The sequence below is a fragment of the Neoarius graeffei genome, chromosome 20, assembly GCF_027579695.1.
Source record: "Neoarius graeffei isolate fNeoGra1 chromosome 20, fNeoGra1.pri, whole genome shotgun sequence".
Classification (NCBI taxonomy): domain Eukaryota; kingdom Metazoa; phylum Chordata; class Actinopteri; order Siluriformes; family Ariidae; genus Neoarius; species Neoarius graeffei.
The window spans coordinates 17138313-17161139 of NC_083588.1; the positions used below are offsets into that span (position 1 = coordinate 17138313).

The 22827-nt window shown below is 42.5% G+C and overlaps 1 protein-coding gene, 1 long non-coding RNA gene and 1 other non-coding gene across 4 annotated transcripts in view; 2 read left to right on the top strand and 1 right to left on the bottom strand.

The window, feature by feature from the left end:
- The window catches only part of LOC132868457 (serine/threonine-protein kinase/endoribonuclease IRE1-like), a 118281-nt gene extending 96961 nt beyond the window's left edge, over positions 1-21320 (bottom strand). Inside the window, exon 1 of the mRNA XM_060901348.1 lies at positions 21070-21320. Coding sequence (XP_060757331.1) covers positions 21070-21147 — 78 coding nt within the window. The 5' untranslated portion in view covers positions 21148-21320. The remainder of the gene's footprint in view (positions 1-21069) is intronic.
- LOC132868459 (uncharacterized) lies at positions 20701-22178 on the top strand. Of its 2 annotated transcripts, XR_009650836.1 has the most exons (5): positions 20701-21402; positions 21499-21580; positions 21684-21764; positions 21893-22017; positions 22095-22178. It is a non-coding gene; the product is annotated as an uncharacterized LOC132868459 (long non-coding RNA). The 2 variants fall into 2 exon arrangements; XR_009650835.1 differs by lacking the exon at positions 20701-21402 and having other exon boundaries at positions 21409-21580.
- A 36-nt stretch (positions 22179-22214) lies between these two features.
- Positions 22215-22350, top strand: LOC132869484 (small nucleolar RNA SNORA50). Its single transcript, XR_009650949.1, has one exon. It is a non-coding gene; the product is annotated as a small nucleolar RNA SNORA50 (small nucleolar RNA).
- The last annotated feature ends 477 nt before the right edge of the window (positions 22351-22827 follow it).

The window sequence follows — 22827 nt, forward strand, 5'->3', positions numbered from 1 at the left end:
TTTTTTTTTATATATATAAATACTGTACTGAAACAGGCTCTCGACATGGTGCAGCTACTCACTAATGCTTGGTTGCTGGAGCTTATAATTAGCAAGCCCTGACCCAATATTTATGACTTGGTCAAGCTTGGATAATAATAATTAATTATTATTTCTTTCTCACACCCAAGGTCACTTTACAAAGGGGGGGGAATCCACCAAAAGAGGATCAGGATGTAATTCCAGTGGCGCAGCTGCCCACAGTCCCACCAAAAGGCGCACGAAGATAAATCCCACACCGCCTGCACAGGAGCCATGACGTCAACGGGCAACACCACATCAAGCACCGCTGCAGAGCGATGGACAACCCTGATGTTAAAAGAGCAACTAGCTCACTACAGTCCACAGTCACAAGCACCGGCATCATCCATGGTGGACCAAGGCCTGAAGGGAACTGACGCCCAAAATAGGGATGTTAACCGATGACCGTTTGACCGGTGGTTGACCGAATCAACGTCAACCGGTTAATTTTTTTTTGGTTGTCGGTGAAAAATAAATAAATAAATAAATAAATCGTTTTGAAGCTGCCGATTTTGGAGCGGAGAACCTGGAATTCTGTTTGTGTAAACTAGGGCTGTAACGATACACCCAACTCATGATTCGATTCGTATCGCGATTTTTGACCCACGATTCGATACACCCACGATTTTTTTTAAATGTTTTTTTAAAGTAGTAAATTTGACTTAACATTTACTTACTTACATTAACTATTTAATAACAAATAATTCAGACCACTGCAGAGAATGAGTAATGTGTATGCAAAAATGAACAAATGTATATCCAAAGATTGTTTTATTTCTCAAAATAATACTGTTGAGCCGGAAGCTCTGTTTTTTTCGGTTCTGAAAAAGTCATTTTTCCAAATCGTGTAAATCCGTTAAGATTTTTTTTGGGGGGGTGGCTCTCTCACTGTCTCACTCTCATAGGGCCAATGATTTTCTGTGATCGCAGAAAACAGATGGAAATTACGGAATTTTTATAGTGAAACATTGCTCGCGTGTCAAAATGTAACTGCCGCAGAAGGCTTCCGCCCAAGCAGACATGCCTTCAGTGTTGCCAGATATTGCTAATGTTTTCCACCCCAAAATATGTTCAAAACCAGCCAAAAAGCACCTAAACCTGCCCAATCTGGCAACACTGCATGCCTTTCCGGTCAAGTGATTGTGACTGGCTTGTGGCACACCTAGCCAGCCAATGAGCTGCTTGTTTACAGATTCGCTTCCCGCGTCGCAACCAGAATGGCGACCGCTTAAAAGAAATGAATGCTCTGCCAGTGGGGAGTGTGGACGTTGCGTGACTCGCAGAAGATTGTCGCAGGTCGGCGAAAAAACGACTTACTAATAGATATAAAAAAGTAATTTAAGTAAGTTTAAAATGTAATTTAAATAAAAAGTAAAGTATTCATAAATTGAAGTTTGGAAGCGCCTCTGTTTTTGGGCTGAGGAGAAGTTTGAAAGGGTGTACCGCGATTCTGCCTTCTTGTATCGCGATACGGATCGTGGCTCTGCGTATCGCGATTTCGATTTTGATACGCATATCGTTACAGCCCTATTGTAAACACTTGGGCATGCCATGCGGTGTAAGGACGACAGCTGACAAATCAGAAACACCCATTCAGTCATGTCCCGCTCTAGTTAAAGACAGCTGACAAATCACAAACACCCATTCAGTCATGTCCCGCCCTCCCGCTGCCACTCGGCGAAAGAAAAGTGTAGACACAGGCTTTTTAGCTTACAAATTACTATTCTGTTTTTTTTTTTTTTAATTATTATTAGAAGGCACATGGAGTTTAGTCCTGCCTTGGCCAGTGCATTCTGAAAGTATGTTTCGGTCTGTAGCCAACAATGCATGTTATTGCAGATCACATCTCTCCACACAAACTAAAGGCGCAGATGCCGACTTTTTCACGGCTTTTTCATGGGCTGTGACGGCATTTGCTCATGTAGTAATTTTAATACAGAATTTACCCTGATGAAATTATTCAGACACTCCAACGTGCGGGGCGGCACGGTGGTGTAGTGGTTAGCGCTGTCGCCTCACAGCAAGAAGGTCCTGGGTTCGAGCCCCGGGGCCGGCGAGGGCCTTTCTGTGTGGAGTTTGCATGTTCTCCCCGTGTCCGCGTGGGTTTCCTCCGGGTGCTCCGGTTTCCCCCACAGTCCAAAGACATGCAGGTTAGGTTAACTGGTGACTCTAAATTGACCGTAGGTGTGAATGTGAGTGTGAATGGTTGTCTGTGTCTATGTGTCAGCCCTGTGATGACCTGGCGACTTGTCCAGGGTGTACCCCGCCTTTCGCCCGTAGTCAGCTGGGATAGGCTCCAGCTTGCCTGCGACCCTGTAGAAGGATAAAGCAGCTACAGATAATGAGATGAGATGAGACTCCAACGTGCCCCCCCCCAAAAAAAATCGGATCTGCACGAGCCGTGAAAAAGGCGCGCCGTTTGCATCCCTGTTTAAACTCATAGGTTAACCGACTTTAACCGGCTAATGAGGCTCGGTGGTCGGTCAAGATTTTTTTTTAGTTTTCACCATCCCTAGCCCAAAACTGGGTCGGGAGCTATACCACAACTGGCGGACAAAACATTCAACAACAACAACAAAAAAACTACGCAGACACAAAGAAAAACAAAGGAAGGAAAAAAAGAAAAAGAAAAACGCTCAGGTGAGAATCGGCAGCCAAAACACGCACAGCGCGCGCTCAACTGGAGAGTACCGGATCACTCTGAGCTCATTTTAATATTTGTCTCAGTAAGATAAAAAGCCAGACTGCTCCAGAAACAGCACTGATCGGCGTGTAACACCATGCTCAAACACGGGTTACAAATGCAGCTCCTAATTCCTCTTCAGTGACAGAAATGCTCACAAAAGGGAAGTGTGAAATGTTTTAAATATACAAACTATTAGGTATTAAAAGGTTCTGACTGCCAAGTTGAATTCTGGGCAAAACCGTTCCATTTCTATAGTTGCTGGAATGGAGACGTTGCGCTGCTGCAACACCTGTGTAAAACACTCTGTCGAGATAAAACGCGTCCCGCGTTTTACGATTCCGGAGATTGCCGAAGCAAGCGAGCAGCAACATCACGTGACCACCGTGGGGCGTGTCTGACCTACTTTTAACCAAAACAAGTCGGCTTGGGCAAACATGGCGGACTCTGCTCTCCCGCCAGCTAAAAAGAAAAGGAAAATATGAAAGCAAATCAGCTAGAAAGTGCGCCAGAAACGTGACGGAAACCAAAAGCTTGTCCGCAGGAATTTTCATGAAGGGACGGATCGACTGACGGATGAAACCGGCGCTAAATCTGATGAAGAATTTACAGCGCTCGTCTTGGATTAGTGAGTCGGAGTATGGAGTTATACACCTAATGTTTTGATCTTACAGAGAAAGAAACAAGAACACAAAAGCAGTAACAGAGGAAAATATAGATTCGTCTTGTTTCATGGATCTATTCGCGAACATCAACCACAAATTACATCCCTGCGACTCAAAACTCTCCGAGGTCGATGCAGAGTCGTGATGTTTTCTGCACGTCGCCATCATGGACTACGTTCAGACTGCACCCTGAAACGACCCATATCCGATTTTTTTGCTCATATGCGACCTGTATCCGATTTGTTATTGACAATCTGAACGACACAGATCCGATTTTTTTCACATGCGACCCAGGCCGCTTGGATATGTGGTCCTAATTCCGATGCATATCCGTTATTTTCACATGCGACTGCAGTCTGACCGGACAAGTCGCATTCATGTGACCTACACGTCATCAACAAGAGACAAACGTCACTATTCTGCGTTGGCTAATCCCGCCTCTTTGGTGGAAAACAACAACATTTGTACAGTTTTCAGAATTTAAATAGACTTCTATAGAATTGATCAAGCTAATGGTGGATTTGGTAGGGACCTGGATGTTGATCTGTTAGCCTGATTAAATAAAACAGTTTCTATAACTGATTTATAACTTAAACCATCCTGTATTACAAGATTATAAGATTGTTCTGGAAATTTCCAGTAAGTTGACACCTTCGGTCTCATTAGTCTGCTGCCCACATTAATCAGATTATTGTGCGAGTTCTGCCGCCGCCACAAAAACCACATCGCCAGGTCTCGCCTCATCTCCATGCTTTACTTGCAAACTTGGAGTGTGCTTTTTTTTTTGTTGTTTACGTATTACGTAGATGTGCTTATTACGTGTCAATTTGTGCATGTGGGACACTTTTGGGTCGTTTTCCGTTCATATTGGAGATTGCATACAAGTCTCATATAATTGGTAATGTGAACGGCCTAACAAAAAAAAAAAAAAATCGGATTTCACGACAAATCGGATATGGGTCGTTTCAGGTTGCAGTCTGAACGTAGTGATAGTGTGACGCAGCTCCATCATGGTTGTTAGTTCAAGCTCCTCGTGTTCAGCTGTTTCTGTAGGGCCATACTGTTTACCTCAAGAGGGAGGAAAACGGTCCCAAAATGGAAAAAAGCGACCCTCAGGACATCAAAATGATCACATCTCGTCCGCATGATATTGTTCTTGCGGGATATAGGAAAATGCCATGCACAATAATTTTTTTTTTTTTTAAATTCAGATGACTTTGCAAAGTTTTTTTTTTTTAAATCTTATAATCTTGTAATACAGTATGGTTTAAGTTATAAATCAGTTATAGAAACTGTTTTATTTAATCAGGCTAACAGATCAACATCCAGGTCCCTACCAAATCCACCATTAGCTTGATCAATTCTATAAAAGTCTATTTAAATTCTGAAAACTGTACAAATGTTGTTGTTTTCCACTGTACAAATGTTGTTGTTTTCCAGTAGAGAAAATTCAAATGAGTTCATTTATACACAACTGTAACTGCAATAAACTATGCATACTTGTGGTAACCCTAGTAGTCTGTTATTTCATTTCAATAACATTTAGCCACTAGCAATCTTGCAAACTGTTTCTGTGATCACCCTGAGATAATCAGAGACTTGGGGCTGTAACAGGCAGCAGATTGAACAGATCATTCTCATCGAAGGGAAAGGAGTGCAAAACGCACCGCCATTAAGAAAGAACAAAAACCACCCACCTAAAACCCAAACAGGTCAACACAGAATTAAACCGTTTCACGTCCTCTAACCCAACTGATAAACCAGAAATGTATCGAATATTGCAGCCCTGCACATGTCTCACGTGGCAATACTACACCGTGCACACTGTCCACAGACTTGTTAACCTATGATAAGACTTGGCTCAAAGGCCTCAGCAGACTGTTTACAGAACAGCAGCCATGCGCTTACGGGTACGAGTCATTTCTTATGCAAAGCCATGTGCTTAGCTGTTCCACACAACACACTGCATATTCAGAGGAACCTGGACCAGTCAGTTTTTCCACCATTTCTAATGACCCGGGCTACATGAGGTCCATCCAATTCTACGCCACCAAAGTTTGGTCATTTTCCTGCTCCGACACACCTGAGTCCTAGTCTGGTTAACACTAGGGCTGTAACGATACACCCAACTCACGATTCGAATCGTATCGCGATTTTTGACCCACGATTTTTTTTAAAATGTTTTTTTAAAAGTAGTAAATTTGACTTAATATTTACTTACTTACATTAACTATTTAATAACAAATAATTCAGACCACTGCAGAGAATGAGTAATATGTATGCAAAAATGAACAAATGTATATCCAAAGACTGTTTTATTTCTCAAAATAATACTGTTGAGCTGGAAGCTCTGTTTTTTTCAGTTCTGAAAGAGTCATTTTTCCAAATCGTGTAAATCCGTTAAGATTTTTTTTTTGGGGGGGTGGCTCTCTCACTGTCTCACTCTCATAGGGCCAATGATTTTCTGTGATCGCGGAAAACAGATGGAAATTACGGAATTTTTTATGGTGAAACATTGCTCGCGTGTCAAAATGTAACTGCCACAAAAGGCTTCCGCCCAAGCAGACATGCCTTCAGTGTTGCCAGATATTGCTAATGTTTTCCACCCCAAAATATGTTCAAAACCAGCCAAAAAGCACCTAAACCTGCCCAATCTGGCAACACTGCATGCCTTTCTGGTCAAGTGATTGTGATTGGCTTGTGGCACACCTAGCCAGCCAATGAGCTGCTTGTTTACAGATTCGCTCCCTGCGTCGCAACCAGAATGGCGACCGCTTAAAAGAAATGAATGCTCTGCCAGTGGCGAGTGTGGACGTTGCGTGACTCGCAGAAGATTGTCGCAGGTCGGCAAAAAAACGACTTACTAATAGATATAAAAAAATAAAAGTAATTTAAGTAAGTTTAAAATGTAATTTAAAAAAAAAGTAAAAGTATTCATAAATTGAAGTTTGGAAGCACCTCTGTTTTTGGGCTGAGAAGTTTGAAAGGGTGTACCGCGATTCTGCCTTCTTGTATCGCGATACGGATCGTGGCTCTGCGTATCGCGATTTCGATATGCATATCGTTACAGCCCTAGTTAACACCAGACCATATCACAAGTGAAATATGGTCTGGAATCCGCCTATTGAATTTCTCGTAGGGGAGGTGTGGTTTACGATTGTCAACGGCCGTTTATTGGACGTTGCGAATGTCTATCATTTGGCGTATACGTAGCCCATAGCCAATCATGGCAGTTGTACCTGGTGACGTAGTTAGAGCGACGAAGACGACAAAGAAGAGAAGGAAATATGTCTTTTCAGATCGGAATGATTGTGCAAAGCAGCATGGGATTTCCCAGGCTAATTCAGAACAGTGTCTAAAGCTTGATCGAAAGTTTGGTTCGTATCGCTCGCCGCCATGTTAAATGTGATCCGTAAACAGTCCCAAATAAACTACAAGCTTCCGTTTGTCGAGTAGTACGCGTCACCGTCTTTCCACCCCTCCCCACTCTCTGATTGGCTCCCTAACTCAGGCGAGCCTTTAGACCATAGTTTCCATGCTGTCTTTTCAGATCGGAACGATTGTGCAAAGCAGCATGGGATTTCCCAGGCTACCCGAGTCCCAGTTTAGACGCATCAAACATCCATCCGGTCTGTGAATAAACCTAACGTCTGTTCGTGATGCTGCTGCCGTGACATTGTACTAACTCAAACTCCGAGCTATCTCGCAAGCTAGGAAAGGATATTTTTTTTCTTTTGTATTCTACATCAGTAAATGTAAAAAGGAGCTGACCGTTAGCTTTCAACCGCTGGACTATCAGACTATTCACTTGGAGATTTGTGATGATAAAATGATGGAAAATGTAATTATATCTTCATTTGCGCTGCAGATTCCTACGCACTTCACTCAATGAAGGAGCAGGACAAGACATTATGATGCCATTAGCTCAATATCTGTCCAAGTAAAGCTGCTTGATCTGGACATCAAGGGACAAACCAGTCAGACAAACTCTTCCTCTGTTCACGTACATCACCGTGCCCTCTCCCCCCAATCTCAGTTAATGTGTCTTCCACTATTTAGTGCAGTTAAAGGTGCCCTTCCACCAAAAACATTTAATACTGGCTCTTTTTGAAATACCATAGTTCACTCCGAGTTGCATATGCATGCTGCATGTGAAAATGTAATTCTACTCCCATTCTCTGTATTAGCTTATGAAAGAAAATAGTCGGAAAAACAAGCGAATCTGAAAAAGCCCTACGAACTTGAGTCACTTTGAAAATTAGTATTCATGGCCTCGCCCACCTTGGCTTGCGACCGCCCACGGGAAGAAAGTTCGGATTTAAGCGCGAGGAGACATAGCAGAGCCCATCACGTCAGTAGCTAACGAAGAGGACCTAACAGCAAGTTGAAAACATGTCTGAACAAGTTTGTGTCTGTGTTATTTGTGGCAGTAACACATCAACGTTGCATGTTTGGGGAGGCTGGGACCTCCCCTGCGCGAGTTACGAGCGTTCAAAGTCGGGCTGGAGTCGCTGATAGAAACGAAACCTCGCCTCGGGGTGAATTACGTCCCAAGGCGCGGGGCTAGCCTGCCCTGGCAGTGCTGGTTCATTGGGGAGAGGGCAGAGGTCACTGACTGCCAAGTTTGGGGAGGCTGGGACCTCCCCTGCCTGAGTTACGAGCGTCCAAAGTCGGGCTGGAGTCGCCGATAGAAACGAAACCTAAGCGGAGCGCCGCGGCTCGCCTCGGGGTGAAGTACGTCCCGAGGCGCGGGGCTAGCCCGCCCTGGCAGTGCTGGTTCATTGGGGAGAGGGCAGAGGTCGCTGGCTGCCAAGTTTGGGGAGGCTGCAACCTCCCCTGCCCGAGTTACGAGCGTCCAAAGTCGGGCTGGAGCCGCTGATAGAAACGAAACCTAAGCGGAGCAACGCTGCAAGATAGAAGAGCTGAAGAAGAAATGGTTGGAATTTATCTTTGGAACACCACCAGCGAGGTATAATGCAACGTTAGTACTGTGTTCTGATCATTTCAACCACAGTGAATTTTCAAACTTCAGTGCCTTCAGTAGTGGTTTTGCTTCGAGGTTGTTTTTAATACTTGGATCTGTACCGTCAAGACGATCGACCACCAGCTCACAAGCTGTAAGTAAAACATGAACTTTTTGTTCGAAGGTTTTTGTTACAAAATAGCATGTTCATATTCTCCACGTTAGCATGCATGACATGGGCACAAGCTAGGCAGGGATGAGAGTTTCGGCGGATTTCCGCTTTTTCTGAGTTTAAAAAAAAAAAAAACGACCTTTTTATATTATGCCAAATCCATTGAGAATTTTTTTTATTAATTTCGGGGGGTTGGGGTGTGTTCCTTCATGCTGTTCAAACTTTAACTCCAACGATGTTTACATATTATTTGTAAGTCACTATCTTTAGTCTCGTTTAAATCTCATTGTAAAATTCGTGTTATCTACATTGTTATTGGTCAAAACATCGATGTCGAGACCATAATAGCCAATCAAAACAGTTTTTACAAAAAGACACCCACATCCGCTTGTTCTGACCTACTGGAGGTAGCGTCACAGTGCTGTTAGCCAATCAGAGGTAACACGATTACTGATTGCTGTTAGCCAATCAGAGGTAACATGTTCACATGTCATGAATATTAATGAGTAAGAGCTGAAATCCTGTCGTTCTCCCGCCACCCACTCCTCCACCAAACTAGAACAGCCTGAAACAGGAGAACCACAGCATTGTTTTCACCAAAACCGGCTCACAGGGCATTCATTCATACTAGAGACCACTGCACAATTAATGAAAAAACGATGCAATGAGACCTTTAAGAGCTTTTTACTGGTAAGACTGTATCTGTTAATTTTATGAATGTTCTGTGACTCCTGATTTGTGGTTCTTTTGGTGTAAACTTGTATCAGTGTCAGCTCATATACCATAACATTAACAACAAAAAGGCCTTATCTTAAGCTTTTATAGCCTGGCAAGCCAGACTAAATGTGAATATTTAGTCTGGCCTCGATCCGTAGACATTTCCGAAGTGGGTAGGAGGAACAAACCGCTGTCTTTCAAACTGTCTCTGTGCGTATAGGCCAACGCTCTGACCAATCAGCGCAACAGTCACTACGTTTACATGCACATAGAGAGAATCGAATTTCTGCCGTTGTTCGACTGAAATCGAAGTTCAAAATGCCATGTATACACCTTAATTTGGCTGAAATTGAACCGAACTTGATTTCTCAGAATCGAGCTACACGACCTAGTTTATGCGATTTCTGCTGAGCTACTTTGCGCATGTATACCCTATCGAGCTAGTTGTCGAGCTACTTCCGGAAGTGATGAGTGACGAGACCACAAGCGGGAAACACAACAGCCTCGGTCGGCATGACAACGAATCATGACAACGGCATGAATCTTTTCTTTTTGTGGCATTGTTTGCACTGTTAAAATTTAGCTCACTTACTGTATCACCAAATACATCTGTTGCATAGCTGTGAATTGTGTACATAAACAAGTCATTGTATTTGTGTGTGCATATATATTATATATATATATATATATATATATATATATATATATATATATATATATATATATATATATCTCCAACATCTGAAGAATGTCAATAAAAACAAAACAATTGAACTTTGTGTTTATTAAGACATAAGTTAAACTGTAAGCAAAAAAAAATTTTGTAAGCAAAAAATGGACTTTAGAAAAATATTATTGTGCAAAATAAGTTGTCTTACAAAACAGTGGTCTGCGCTGGACAGTTTGTAGCCATAGTCTGTTAGAGCAAGCCTAACAGCTTGAACACGGAACTGCTAGTGTTGCCAGATTGGGGGTTTTAAGTGCATTTTAGCGGATTTGAACATGTTTTGGGCTGGAAAACGTCAGCAGTATCTGGCAACACTATAGCTCTTCTTCATGACGACAACCGGAAGTGTACCAACACGATGGGGCGTGTAGCGCCACGTGTGGCTCGGGTGCACAATAGCCCGATTTCACTTGTGCATGTAGGATTGGATTTCTCTGGCACCCCTGCTGGGACCCTTTGCTCGATTACCAACAGCAGCTCGATTTGGACGTGCATGTAAACGTAGTCAGTGACTGACGTAGTCAGAGCGACAGAAAGCAGTGGGGGAGACCTTGAAATTAATAATTTTTCAAAATGCGCATTAATTAATAAACAGGTTCTAGATATTAAGTAGTTTGGAGATAATGACCACAAGTTTGGAGTCTGTGGCACATACACTCATTTTTTTTCAAGTGTTTGCTTAAACTGTTTTTGAGAGTTTTTATTTAGTGGTGTTTGGTGAAATAATTTCCCTTAAATTTAAAATAACGGGAAAATAAGAAACAATCAAAAAGTAATGTTTCAAAGCTGTTTATTAATTCTTCGTACAGCACAAACTAGCCCCATCCTTTTGGCTACGAGCGGAGCCAGCTGGTAGATCAGACTTTTGCCATAGCCGGTCGGCAAAACAGCGAAAACGTCCTTCTTGAAAAGGAATGAGCGGAGAGCCTCTTCCTGCTCATGTTTCAATGAAAACTCCAAGTCTAATTCTTCTAAAACTGACTCCAAAGCGGAGTCAAACGCGCGCTGTTCACTAGCCCGTAGCCATCTTTCCTGCTGTGCTTTCTCCAGCGTCGCGCAGCTTTGTCGTCACTCCTGCAAAAGCCCGCCCAAAGAATCCAAACAAAAACCTTGCGTTGTGATTGGCGGGCACGATTTGATGCCCGGGGTGTTTTTGTTTATATGGTGCGAGGCTAGACCCACTCGCTAGGCAAAAATATTTTTGGCCGCTAGGCAGGTGGGTCTAGTTTACTAGGCTAAAGCTTTTATGGACATTTGTGAAGGCCATAGTCGGGCTTAAACAGAAAACTACCTCTTTTTCTTCAGCTTTCAGCAGTCTGTAAAAAGACCATGTTAAATCTATTTGTCGTGGCGTTACAGCTGTGTTACTTCCACCTGGGGTGAAGTCACGGGCACTCCCGCTGTTTTACGCCCTCTGCTGTCTAAACACCACAATTGCAGCTCGGAAAAATTAAGAAATTACACAACCTGACAATCCCAATTCTTTTTTTTTTTAATTGCATCGATTTGAATGGTCATAAAATTGTATCGCAATTTATTATTGCATGTCTAAGTTTCACTGATCTTGTCTCTGGAAGGATTCCAAGAAATATTTTCTCAGTTGATGAGACTAATACCAGGATCAGAGGACATAAATCCAGCCTGATTTTGGCACAATTTTGTCATGGCTGACAATTTTCCAGTGCCAGGCACAATGAACGGGCCTTGAAGTGTGACCAAAAAACAGCGATTTTTTTTTTGGGGGGGGGGGGGGGGGGGCATGAAAAGTCTAGCATGTCAGATGTTTTTTCTATTTTCTCGCCTAGTTTGACAATTCCTACGTCGTGTTCCATGACGTTCCTTATATCACAATAATTGATAATTTCTTGACCCTCCTCCCCAACAACATGCAAGAACAAAGACATGAACAAGGATTGGTCGAGGTCAAACTTGTAGTGTGTCTTGGTCTGGAGACTGGCAACTACAAGAATTTATGGCACCAGGGTTGCCTAATCCGACATGATGACCATCGTCCATCCATCCATTATCCGTAACTGCTTATCCTGTGCAGGGTTGAGGGCAAGCTGGAGCCTATCCCAGCTGACTATGGGTGAGAAGCAGGGCACACCCTGGACAAGTCGCCAAATTATCGCAGGGCTGAGACAGAGACAAACATCCATTCACTCCTACAGTCAGTCAATTTAGAGCCACCCGTCAGGCCCCCCCCCCCGTCAACCCCTGGGCCTGAACCCAGAACCCTGTTGCTGTGAGGCAACAGTGCTCACCACTACACCACCATGCAAGACATATTATCAAACACATCAGTCCAATAGTTCTGCTGGATTGAGATCTTTTGGGGCGTTTGTGAAGGTCATAGCACTCGTGCCCTCTGGATGGGGCGGAGTCATCCTGGAAGAGACCGCTCCCGTCAGAAAAGAAACATTTCATCATGGGATAAAAGGCGAACAGTCAGAAGACCTTGGTATTGATTTGCAGTGACTTTTCGCTCCAAGGGTGTAAGTGAATCCAGACTACGCCAGCAAAATAAATAAATGCCCCTACAGCAGAACAACGTCAGTGACTGTTTGTTTAATTTGTGTCCCATTGGCATATCTCAGGACTGGATTCAGCCTGTTCTCTGAGAGTCAAACAAAACTGGAAAACGTTGTGGACTTCAGTAATACAGATAAAACCATCAGGCTAAAAGAGGTAGTGAAGAACTTATCATCAGTGCTCATTTCTTATAAAACAAACAGGAACTTTGGCAATAGGGACAGCTGGAGGCAATCTTAAACTACGCAGCATCAATAACACTGTATACCAGACAAAGAGAATTACTTTTTCCCCACTAGCCTAGCTTATTACTAGCCTATATTTGGATGTTATTCCTTAATCACTGATAACGTGAATCAAGTATCTAAGAGATGTAATGAACAAAAAGCACTGGTCATAGTAATGGCCTTATTATTAACATGATTACAGCGGCGGCTACAATTATCGACACCTTTTCAGATTTACCAATAAAAAACAATTTTACAAAAGGTGAGTTTCAGTTACAAGTCATTATTGGTTCATCAATCAACTGGAAGACCCCTCCAGCCTTTGATCATGCCGTCTGATGACACAGCTCGTTACCAAAGATGGATTTTTTTCCCCCGCACGATCAGCAATTTGAGGAAAACCCGGACGTCATCGTCGCAGGTAAGCATGGTGGTGGAAAGATCATGGACATGTTTTTACTGATCAAATTCACTAATATTTCATGATCTCCTTGTCGAAACCTATTTTGTTTCTTATTCTTTCATTTGACAGTCGCCACTTTGTTTGAGATCACGTGAGGTGTCGATAATAGTGATCACTTTCACCGGTGTCCACCATTATCGACATCCTGTGGAATTAAGTGGCATTTACAACTGTTATGGATCGATCTTTGTGGAACACTGAAGTAGATGAAGTACTTTTAAAAAAAATAAGTGCTGTGATTTATAATTTTTTTTTCTGATCCATTTCAGAATGGAATGTTTATAGAGTATTGGGAATCTTATTGCAATAAATAGAATTGGACCAGAATTAAATTCCTAGCATTATATATATAAAAATTACATGCTTGAAGTGTTCAGATTTTTCTATTACATTCAGAATTTTTTTTCCAGTTTGTTGTAAATATCTACCACATATTACAATAAATCAGTAGACGTTTTATATTTTGGTTCGAGGAATGCCATGCGACTTTTGACCAGGATTTTCATGTGGTTACAATGTCAATTGCCTGTTGACATTTATTGGTAAACTACAAGACTATAAATAAATACAAACAACAAATGATTAACAAAATGTGATCTACGAAAATACTTAGACAAGCATTAGAATTACTTCCTCATTTATGTAAACATCGACATCTTTATATAAAAGATATTTTGTACTAAGCATGCTTTCGTCTAAACCGGGGAACAGGGGTGCTGCGCCCTCTTACTGAAATGCTGATTGAACCCCAAGTCACAGGCCATGCACTCATATGCTACTGCACAACATGCAATCTTTCTCAAAACGATCTTTTCTCCATGAAAACATCCCAGCAACACCACGTGACAATGTGTCTGATCATCAAATATGTTATAATTACTCCAAAAATATTCCAATCATAGTACAACCCTGATTCCAAAAAAAGTTGGGACAAAGTACAAATTGTAAATAAAAACGCAATGCAATGATGTGGAAGTTTTAAAATTCCATATTTTATTCAGAATAGAACATAGATGACATATCAAATGTTTAAACTGAGAAAATGTATCATTTAAAGAGAAAAATTAGGTGATTTTAAATTTCATGACAACAACACATCTCAAAAAAGTTAGGACAAGGCCATGTTTACCACTGTGAGACATCCCCTTTTCTCTTTACAACAGTCTGTAAACGTCTGGGGACTGAGGAGACAAGTTGCTCAAGTTTAGGGATAGGAATGTTAACCCATTCTTGTCTAATGTAGGATTCTAGTTGCTCAACTGTCTTAGGTCTTTTTTGTCGTATCTTCCGTTTTATGATGCGCCAAATGTTTTCTATGGGTGAAAGATCTGGACTGCAGGCTGGCCAGTTCAGTACCCGGACCCTTCTTCTACGCAGCCATGATGCTGTAATTGATGCAGTATGTGGTTTGGCATTGTCATGTTGGAAAATGCAAGGTCTTCCCTGAAAGAGACGTCGTCTGGATGGGAGCATATGTTGCTCTAGAACCTGGATATACCTTTCAGCATTGATGGCGTCTTTCCAGATGTGTAAGCTGCCCATGCCACACGCACTAATGCAACCCCATACCATCAGAGATGCAGGCTTCTGAACTGAGCGCTGAGAACAACTTGGGTCGCCCTTCTCCTCTTTAGTCCGAATGACACGGCGTCCCTGATTTCCATAAAGAACTTCAAATGTTGATTCGTCTGACCACAGAACAGTTTTCCACTTTGCCACAGTCCATTTTAAATGAGCCTTGGCCCAGAGAAGACGTCTGCGCTTCTGGATCATGTTTAGATACGGCTTCTTCTTTGAACTATAGAGTTTTAGCTGGCAACGGCGGATGGCACGGTGAATTGTGTTCACAGATAATATTCTCTGGAAATATTCCTGAGCCCATTTTGTGATTTCCAATACAGAAGCATGCCTGTATGTGATGCAGTGCCATCTAAGGGCCTGAAGATCACGGGCACCCAGTATGGTTTTCAGGCCTTGACCCTTACGCACAGAGATTCTTCCAGATTCTCTGAATCTTTTGATGATATTATGCACTGCAGATGATGATATGTTCAAACTCTTTGCAATTTTACACTGTCGAACTCCTTTCTGATATTGCTCCACTATTTGTCAGCGCAGAATTAGGGGGATTGGTGATCCTCTTCCCATCTTTACTTCTGAGAGCCGCTGCCACTCCAAGATGCTCTTTTTATACCCAGTCATGTTAATGACCTATTGCCAATTGACCTAATGAGTTGCAGTTTTTTCCTCCAGCTGTTCCTTTTTTGTACCTTTAACTTTTCCAGCCTCTTATGCCCCTTTTCCAATAAAGCAGTTCCAGGGCTGGTTCGGGGCCAGTGCTTAGTTTGGAACCGGGTTTTCTGTTTCCACTGAACAAAGAACTGGCTCTGGGCCAGAAAAACTGGTTCCAGGCTAGCACCAACTCTTTGCTGGGCCAGAGGAAAGAACTGCTTACGTCAGCGGGGGGGCGGAGTTGTTAAGACCAACAACAATCGCAAGACCGCGAAAGGTCGCTATTTTTAAGCAACGAGAAGCAACAGCTGTACAAACACGAAAGTAATCCATTATTATTGTTGTTGCTGCTTCTTCTCCATGTTGTTGTTGCTTCGATGTTCACGCCAAGGTTTATGCAAATGCAGCGATGTAACTGACGTATACAGCGACGTAACTGACGTATACAGCGACGTAACTGACGTATACAGCGACGTAACTGACGTGGCTCCCCTTAGCACCGTGAGCTATGGAAAAGCAAACTGGTTCTCAGCTGTTACGAGCTGTGGCTCGCAAGTTGAACGAGTTGTGAACCAGCACCAGCCCTGGAACTGATTTGGTGGAAAAGGGGTATCTTTGCCCCCGTCCCAACTTTTTTGAGATGTGTTGCTGTCATGAAATTTCAAATGAGCCAATATTTGGCATGAAATTTCAAAATGTCTCACTTTCGACATTTGATATGTTGTCTATGTTCTATTGTGAATACAAGATCAGTTTTTGAGATTTGTAAATTATTGCATTCCGTTTTTATTTACAGTTTGTACTTTGCCCCAACTCTTTTGGAATCGGGGTTGTACCTAACCCCGACTACTCCCCAGGTGCTGTAGTGTGGCTGCCCACTGCTCTGGGTGTGTGTGCATGCGTTCACTGCTTCGGATGGGTTAAACGCAGAAGATGAATTTCACTGTACTTGTCGATGGTGAATATCGGCACAGCAATCGACAAGTGGAAATCGCGTTCTATCCGCCATTGCTGATAATCTGTGCCACGTCACATGTGACGTGGTACACAAGAAGGGGAACCTGCCGATGACATCACGTTTCACTACCGCGCGGAAATTAAAAGGGTAGGTGACTTTGGTCGCAAAATTAATATACTTGTCGTTGTCAAAAAATTATGTTTGATATATCATTTTGAAGCTAAAAGATTTCTCTGTCTAGTCATGTTGTCATAAAATATATTGTATTTTATGCCAAAGAATACATCCAATCGTGGAATGGCACTTTAAGTTTAATTTCAGTGGTTTGTTACTCCACAATGTTTTTAATAAATACAAATATGGTGTTCTAGCCAATTAAGAGCTAATACATGAATTATAATAAATACTATGAAAACCTTACTCTTTTTTTCCCCACAATCATAATCTTTAACCCTACAAAATTGCGATGTTGATTTCACCAAACTTGAGTGACTTGCATAAAAATAATCCATTCTCAATCTTGCCACTGTGGTTTACATAAAAATTTGAGGGCTATGAATCAGATGGGATTTGCCATTATTCACCCTAAAATTGATTAGAATGCAGGAAATTGCATCTAAGAAATACAAAATTTTCTGGGGGAGGGCCCCCAGAGCATACCTGTCAACCCTCCCGTTTTTCCCGGGAAATCCCTTATTTTGACTTATTTCCCGCTGTCTTCCCGTTTTTTTATTTTCCCGAAAATATCCCGTATTTTCACATTATATAAAAGTCCCGTATTTTCACAATATAAAAAAGTCGGTAGGTCCAGAATTCATGACGCGCCTCCGACAGGAGTTTACAGCAGGAAGTCGGGCCATGAATTCACGTCCCCGCCCTCTCAGGCATCAGTAATTACAGAACTACGTCCGGAGGCGAGGCTGAACAAGTGATTAGGTCCAGTGTTGCCAGATTGGGCGGTTTCCCGCCCAAGTTGGGCGGTTTCAAGTGCATTTTGGCGGGTTTTGAACATATTTTGGGCTGGAAAACGTCAGCAGTATCTGGCAACACTGATTAGGTCTGAGGTGAAGATGGCAATGCTAATAGCTAAGAAAAACATTAGCCTCTCTTTCTTTGATGATTTCAACAAGTGCGTGGCTGGAATGTTCCCAGACTCTTCCCTCGCAAAGAAATTTTCCATGGGGAAAACGAAAGCCTCCCAAATAATCAAAGGTAAGCTACACATGTTTACATTAAGGCTACATCCACACGACAATGGCAACGAGATGTTATTTAAAAATATATCGCGTCCAAATGGGCAACGATCAGTAAAATATCAGGTCCATATGGCAACGCAACGCTTGCTGAAAACAATGCAATACACATGCCACACCTCTAGGGGCGCTGTAAGACGGTCCCTTCGGAGACACCAGAACAATAGAAGTAGTAAGGACACATGCGCATAAACTATTATGCGCGAGACTTCATATTAGCCACAAAGTCAGGAAAATCTGTTCGTAAAATTACATTATAATGACCAAATACAATGAAAAGTATTTTTCCAGTCTCACCTGTGAAAGGTAATCCCATGTGATCTCGTTTGGACGGCAAACCTGTTGGTAGAGTTAAACGCAGCTAATCTTTATTCTCCGCTTTGACCTATCCAATATGGCGGCGAGGATGACTACGCGGAAGGCAGCGTCTTTAATGGTCCGGAATAAATTGAATGCTACACGTTGATGGATTAATTTGCTCTTCTACGACCTTTTTGAGGAATGTATTGTCGGACTTAAACCAACATCTGAAGAGGTGAGATCGCTCCTTTTTTTCCCCTATTTTTGCTGGCGGGATTGACTCTGCCCTAAGGGCAGAGTCTCTCTCTCTCACTTTGCACCATTACACAATAAATGTTCACAGTGAAAATATTTTGTAAGCGCGTTTCATGAACCAAGTTATAGGATTTGTTGACAACTCGCATCGAGTTCGTTACACTTCTACCCGGCGTGAAGCACTCACAGTCATGTGGTTGTGACGTCATCGTAAACAAATCCGTTCTACTCATCCAGACGACTTCACAACGGCAACGTTGCCAGATCTTTCCACTCTGGAACCCGTTCTCAAAAAGATTGCGTTTTGGGCACCCAAAACGCCGGTGCCGTGTGGACGCCAGGCCTAAACGATAAGCAATTGTATCGGATTCACCTGAATCCGTTGCCGTGTGGACAGGGCCTAATGCCGCTTTTCCACTACAAACGCGGCTGAGCCGTGCCGTGCCGAGTCGAGCTGAGCGGGGCTGTTGGAGTTGCATTTCGACTACAACCGCGCTGAACCGTGCTGGCTGGAAGTGGGTGGACACATTGGGTGGAGTTAGTGAAAGTGGGTGGACATCACGTGATGTCGTTAAGCAGCGCAAACAGTGACATCAGTGACAGTGGCGGAACAAGTCAGAGCCGGGCCGGGGGCGGGGCAAATGACCGGGCCCTTTATTAAAGCTTATCATAACATCATTTTAGGCTACAAAATGTCCGCAACTGCGGTGTTTACCAATTTCAACACTACCAGGTGCAACTATATGTTATTTAGTACATCAAGTCCTTCAAACGAACATGTAACTCAGAAACAAAAAACATTAGGATACTGTACATGGCTCATAATAAAACATCAATAGCCTATACTGCGCACATTATTTGAAGGGCATACGAATGAGCGCTCAGAGGTTGCAACGGTGACAGGAAGAGTCAGAAATAAAAGGAGGGCGGTGCAAACCTCACTGAATGCACTGTGTTTACCAATTTCAACACTACGGGGTGCAACTTATTTTGTACATTAAGTCCTTCAAACGAACATGTAACTCAGAAACAAAAAAAACATTAGGTGACATACTGTACATGGCTCATAATAAAACATCAATAGCCTACTGCGCGCATTATTTGAAGGGCATACGACGAGCCTTGCGCTCCGCGAACTCGTCCACGATGCTCTGTATGTCACTGATTCAGTGATCTTTTAAGCGGTAGTCTCACGACCCGGATAGTAAACAATAAACATGGAGGACATGGAGTCGTTAGTGTTGCTGGTCTTGGTGCTGTGGCTTGTTGTCACCGACAACGCGGACAGATACTGGCAAGAGCGTATAGATGAGGCGAGGCGCATAAGGCTTCAGAAATTCTCGTAATTCGTAATTATTCTTCTTCCGGGTTTGCGGTGTTTACAGATCCCAGCGCGCTCGCGGGGCGTGTGTGGGCATGTGAGGACACTCCTCCTCACCAATCAGTGCACAGGGGAGTGTCTGCTCACACCCCCAGCCTCACTCGGCACGGCTTGGCTCGCTTCAGCCCCACTCCAAAACGGTGCGAGTTTTAGGGGCTAAGCAGGGCTGAAGCGAGCTGAGTCGTGCTGGTTTTTGGTAGTCGAAACGCGAGCCGTGTCGGGCTGAAGTGAGCTGAAGCGAGCTGAAAAAGGGCAGTGGAAAAGGGCCATAAGTATGTCCTGGCTAAGACCTCATAAATAGCCCGGTGTAAACTAATTGGTGTATTAACTGTTTTATCCACTCATTGTCTATTTTATTTTCTATCTGAAACTTACCCATTTTAAATCACTCTTGGTTTAATATTTTATATTACTCTATCTAGTGTTCCGAGGCCATGACTATGGTAAAACCATAATAAATTGCAATGGAATTGAATTTATTGACTGGTTATATAATGACCTTTCTTATTTTAACATAAGATACGTATTTTAGCCCTTAATTTGGGAAATAACTGGTACCACTGAAAGCAAATAAAAATAAATGTATAGTTTATTCACAAATGCACTCTATAAACCATAAGCATATTGAGTTTGGGTCTTGGCTATCACCAACATGCACCAGAGTACAGGAAATCACAAATACTAGATAGAAAATTGCCCCCCATTCAACTACACACCCACTTTTGGTGAAGGGTATGACTTTCCGAAATTTTCCCTTATTTTGAGTTAAAAAATCTCAAATTTTTCAAACCTCAAAGTTGACAGGTATGCCCCAGACCCCCCGTCCAAATAATGTCCTCTTTTTTGGTGTTATGGAAATGGTCACCCTAACTGGGCTGCCGGAGCTTGCGGACGTCATTTGCGACAGAGTTTCAAAAGTGTTTTGAAACATTCGCGGGATTCTCTGAGTCGCAAAGTGTCGCTCCTTCATCGCTGACATTTGGAACATGTTCAAAAAATTCGTGCGACAAAATTTCTCTCAAAATAGCCGCAAATGCGTCGCTGGTGTCGCAAAGCCGTCGCGAACCCTTCTCAAGTCAGTTTCCGTGAGGCTTCCTTTACTTCCCTGCCTGCGACTAGTTGGAGACAAAACAATTGCTGTAAAATATGCGAATATCAATTCAGTGCTATTCCAAGAGAAAGTTGTCGCTAATTCGCATATTTTATCGCAATTGTTGTGTCTCCAACTAGTCGCAGTCGAGTGAGATACTGGCTTAACTCTTTCTAAAAAGAACTTACCTTCAAATATTGCGAAATGTCGACAATTCAACATTTTCTGTACCTATTTCAGTACAGACTAGCTTGCTAACCGGCATACTAACTTTCCCTTACTAATTAGTACACATATCAGAGGGTCTACTAGAATAATACTGTACTCTTTCTTTAGTATACAGTGCTGAAAACATTACTAAACACATAAACGTTATTTCCAGTTTACTCACCACTAATAGCAGGGAACTGAACAGCCCTGTGTAATAAATGCACCATACCAGGGCCCTGCTACACACACCCCAGTCCATCTTCCACAAGACAAAGCCACTTCACATAGAACAAATTCAACACTTCGAGTGCTCAATATATATATTTTCCCCAGAAAATAACGTCGATATTAACTATAAAGACGAAATATCTTCCATACTGCTCGGTTTCCTCCTCACCAGCTGTAACTACTAATCCGAACACATTTTCTCGTAGTACGCATGCGCTGAAATGTTGCCGAAGGCTGGCCTTTGACGTAAGTTCCGCTTAGACCGGATGTCGCTCTGATAGCCTCAGTAAGTCTTTTTGGGTGCACGTGTGTGAGCTGAGAGAACAGGAAAAGCTCCATTTTGTGCTATAAATCAAAGAAATGATTACACTTTTGTTTACAGGTTCTGTTTGTGGAAACGCGAACCTCAGAGCAGATTATTTTCCTGATATGTGACATGATGTGCGTGAAGACACGTGGCCGTGGTATGTAGCTTGTGGACTGTATATGCCTGAAGACACTTAGCAACATTTGTGGTTTGTTTAGTGTACAGGGTCTACCATCTTGTCTTTTAATGCTGTGTTGTAGGTTTGGACTGGGAGATAAAAACCTGCTGCTGAAACCTGTATGGGATGTGTGCAGTGCATGACTGGTCTTCTGAGAGAGGGGGTAAGTCTTTAAATGTTTTCTGTTAATTCTGAACTTATCTCAGTAGTTAGTATTTGTCCTGAAATAAGCTGTAACTTAAACATCTTCCATAGTTTGTATTCAGTTGCCTTTTTTTTTTTTCACTACAGGAAAAATGTGGAGCTTATTAGGAAGCCCATGTCAAGAACCAGCCTCTGGTCTCAGAGCTAAGAAATGATAGATTTATCTATCTATCTACCTCTGAATTGACCGAAATGCAGACTTCCGACCAACAGTAAGAGTAAAGTCAATCAGACGTGTGCTTTTTAATAGCAACATGTCCCTAAATGTAACTTTTTTTTGTCTTTGTAGAGTTGAATGACCTTGGAGACAAACGAAGTATTGCAGGAAGAGATGAATTCGATGCTTCGACAATAAACTACATGACCAAACCTACACTTTGCCTCCTGTTCTTTTATCTAGCTGGGTGGGTAGCACTGTCTTTGAACCTTTGAAGCCTTCCTCGTGGCTCCACAGGCCAAGCAACAGTGCAAAATTAAAGGCTTGTTATAACTGGGGCTTCTTGGCATCCCAACCCAAGTTGCTCTTTTAAAAGCAAACCACAGTTGTTTCCCAAAATAAGCATGTTGTATAGAGGAGGTAGTATTGGAGTAAAAACACACAGTAATTTTAGCAAAAAAAAGCATTTTATACGTCCCCACACGTTTACCATTGTCACAGTATGGCTGAACACAACAATTTTTAAAACGGCAATCAGTTTCACAAACTGCAGAAGGTATGATGAACAGTTGGCATAGAGAAGCGTACATCATTTAACATTGGCCTGATTTCCACAAACGATGGCGCACAAATAAATGGTAGGCAGCAGAAATTGAGTACTTTGACATCTTTGTAATGAATTATGAGGAAACTAAAACACACGTGACCACTGTCAGAAATAGAGGTACAGGAGGACTCAATTTCTGTCCCCTGAGGTACAATTTGCACTAATGTACCCCCTAGGGCTCATTATTGGACTTCAAGATAAGTGTACCTTTTCAGGGCCCAAAATATACATACATGTTCCCAAACCATATATAAAGGG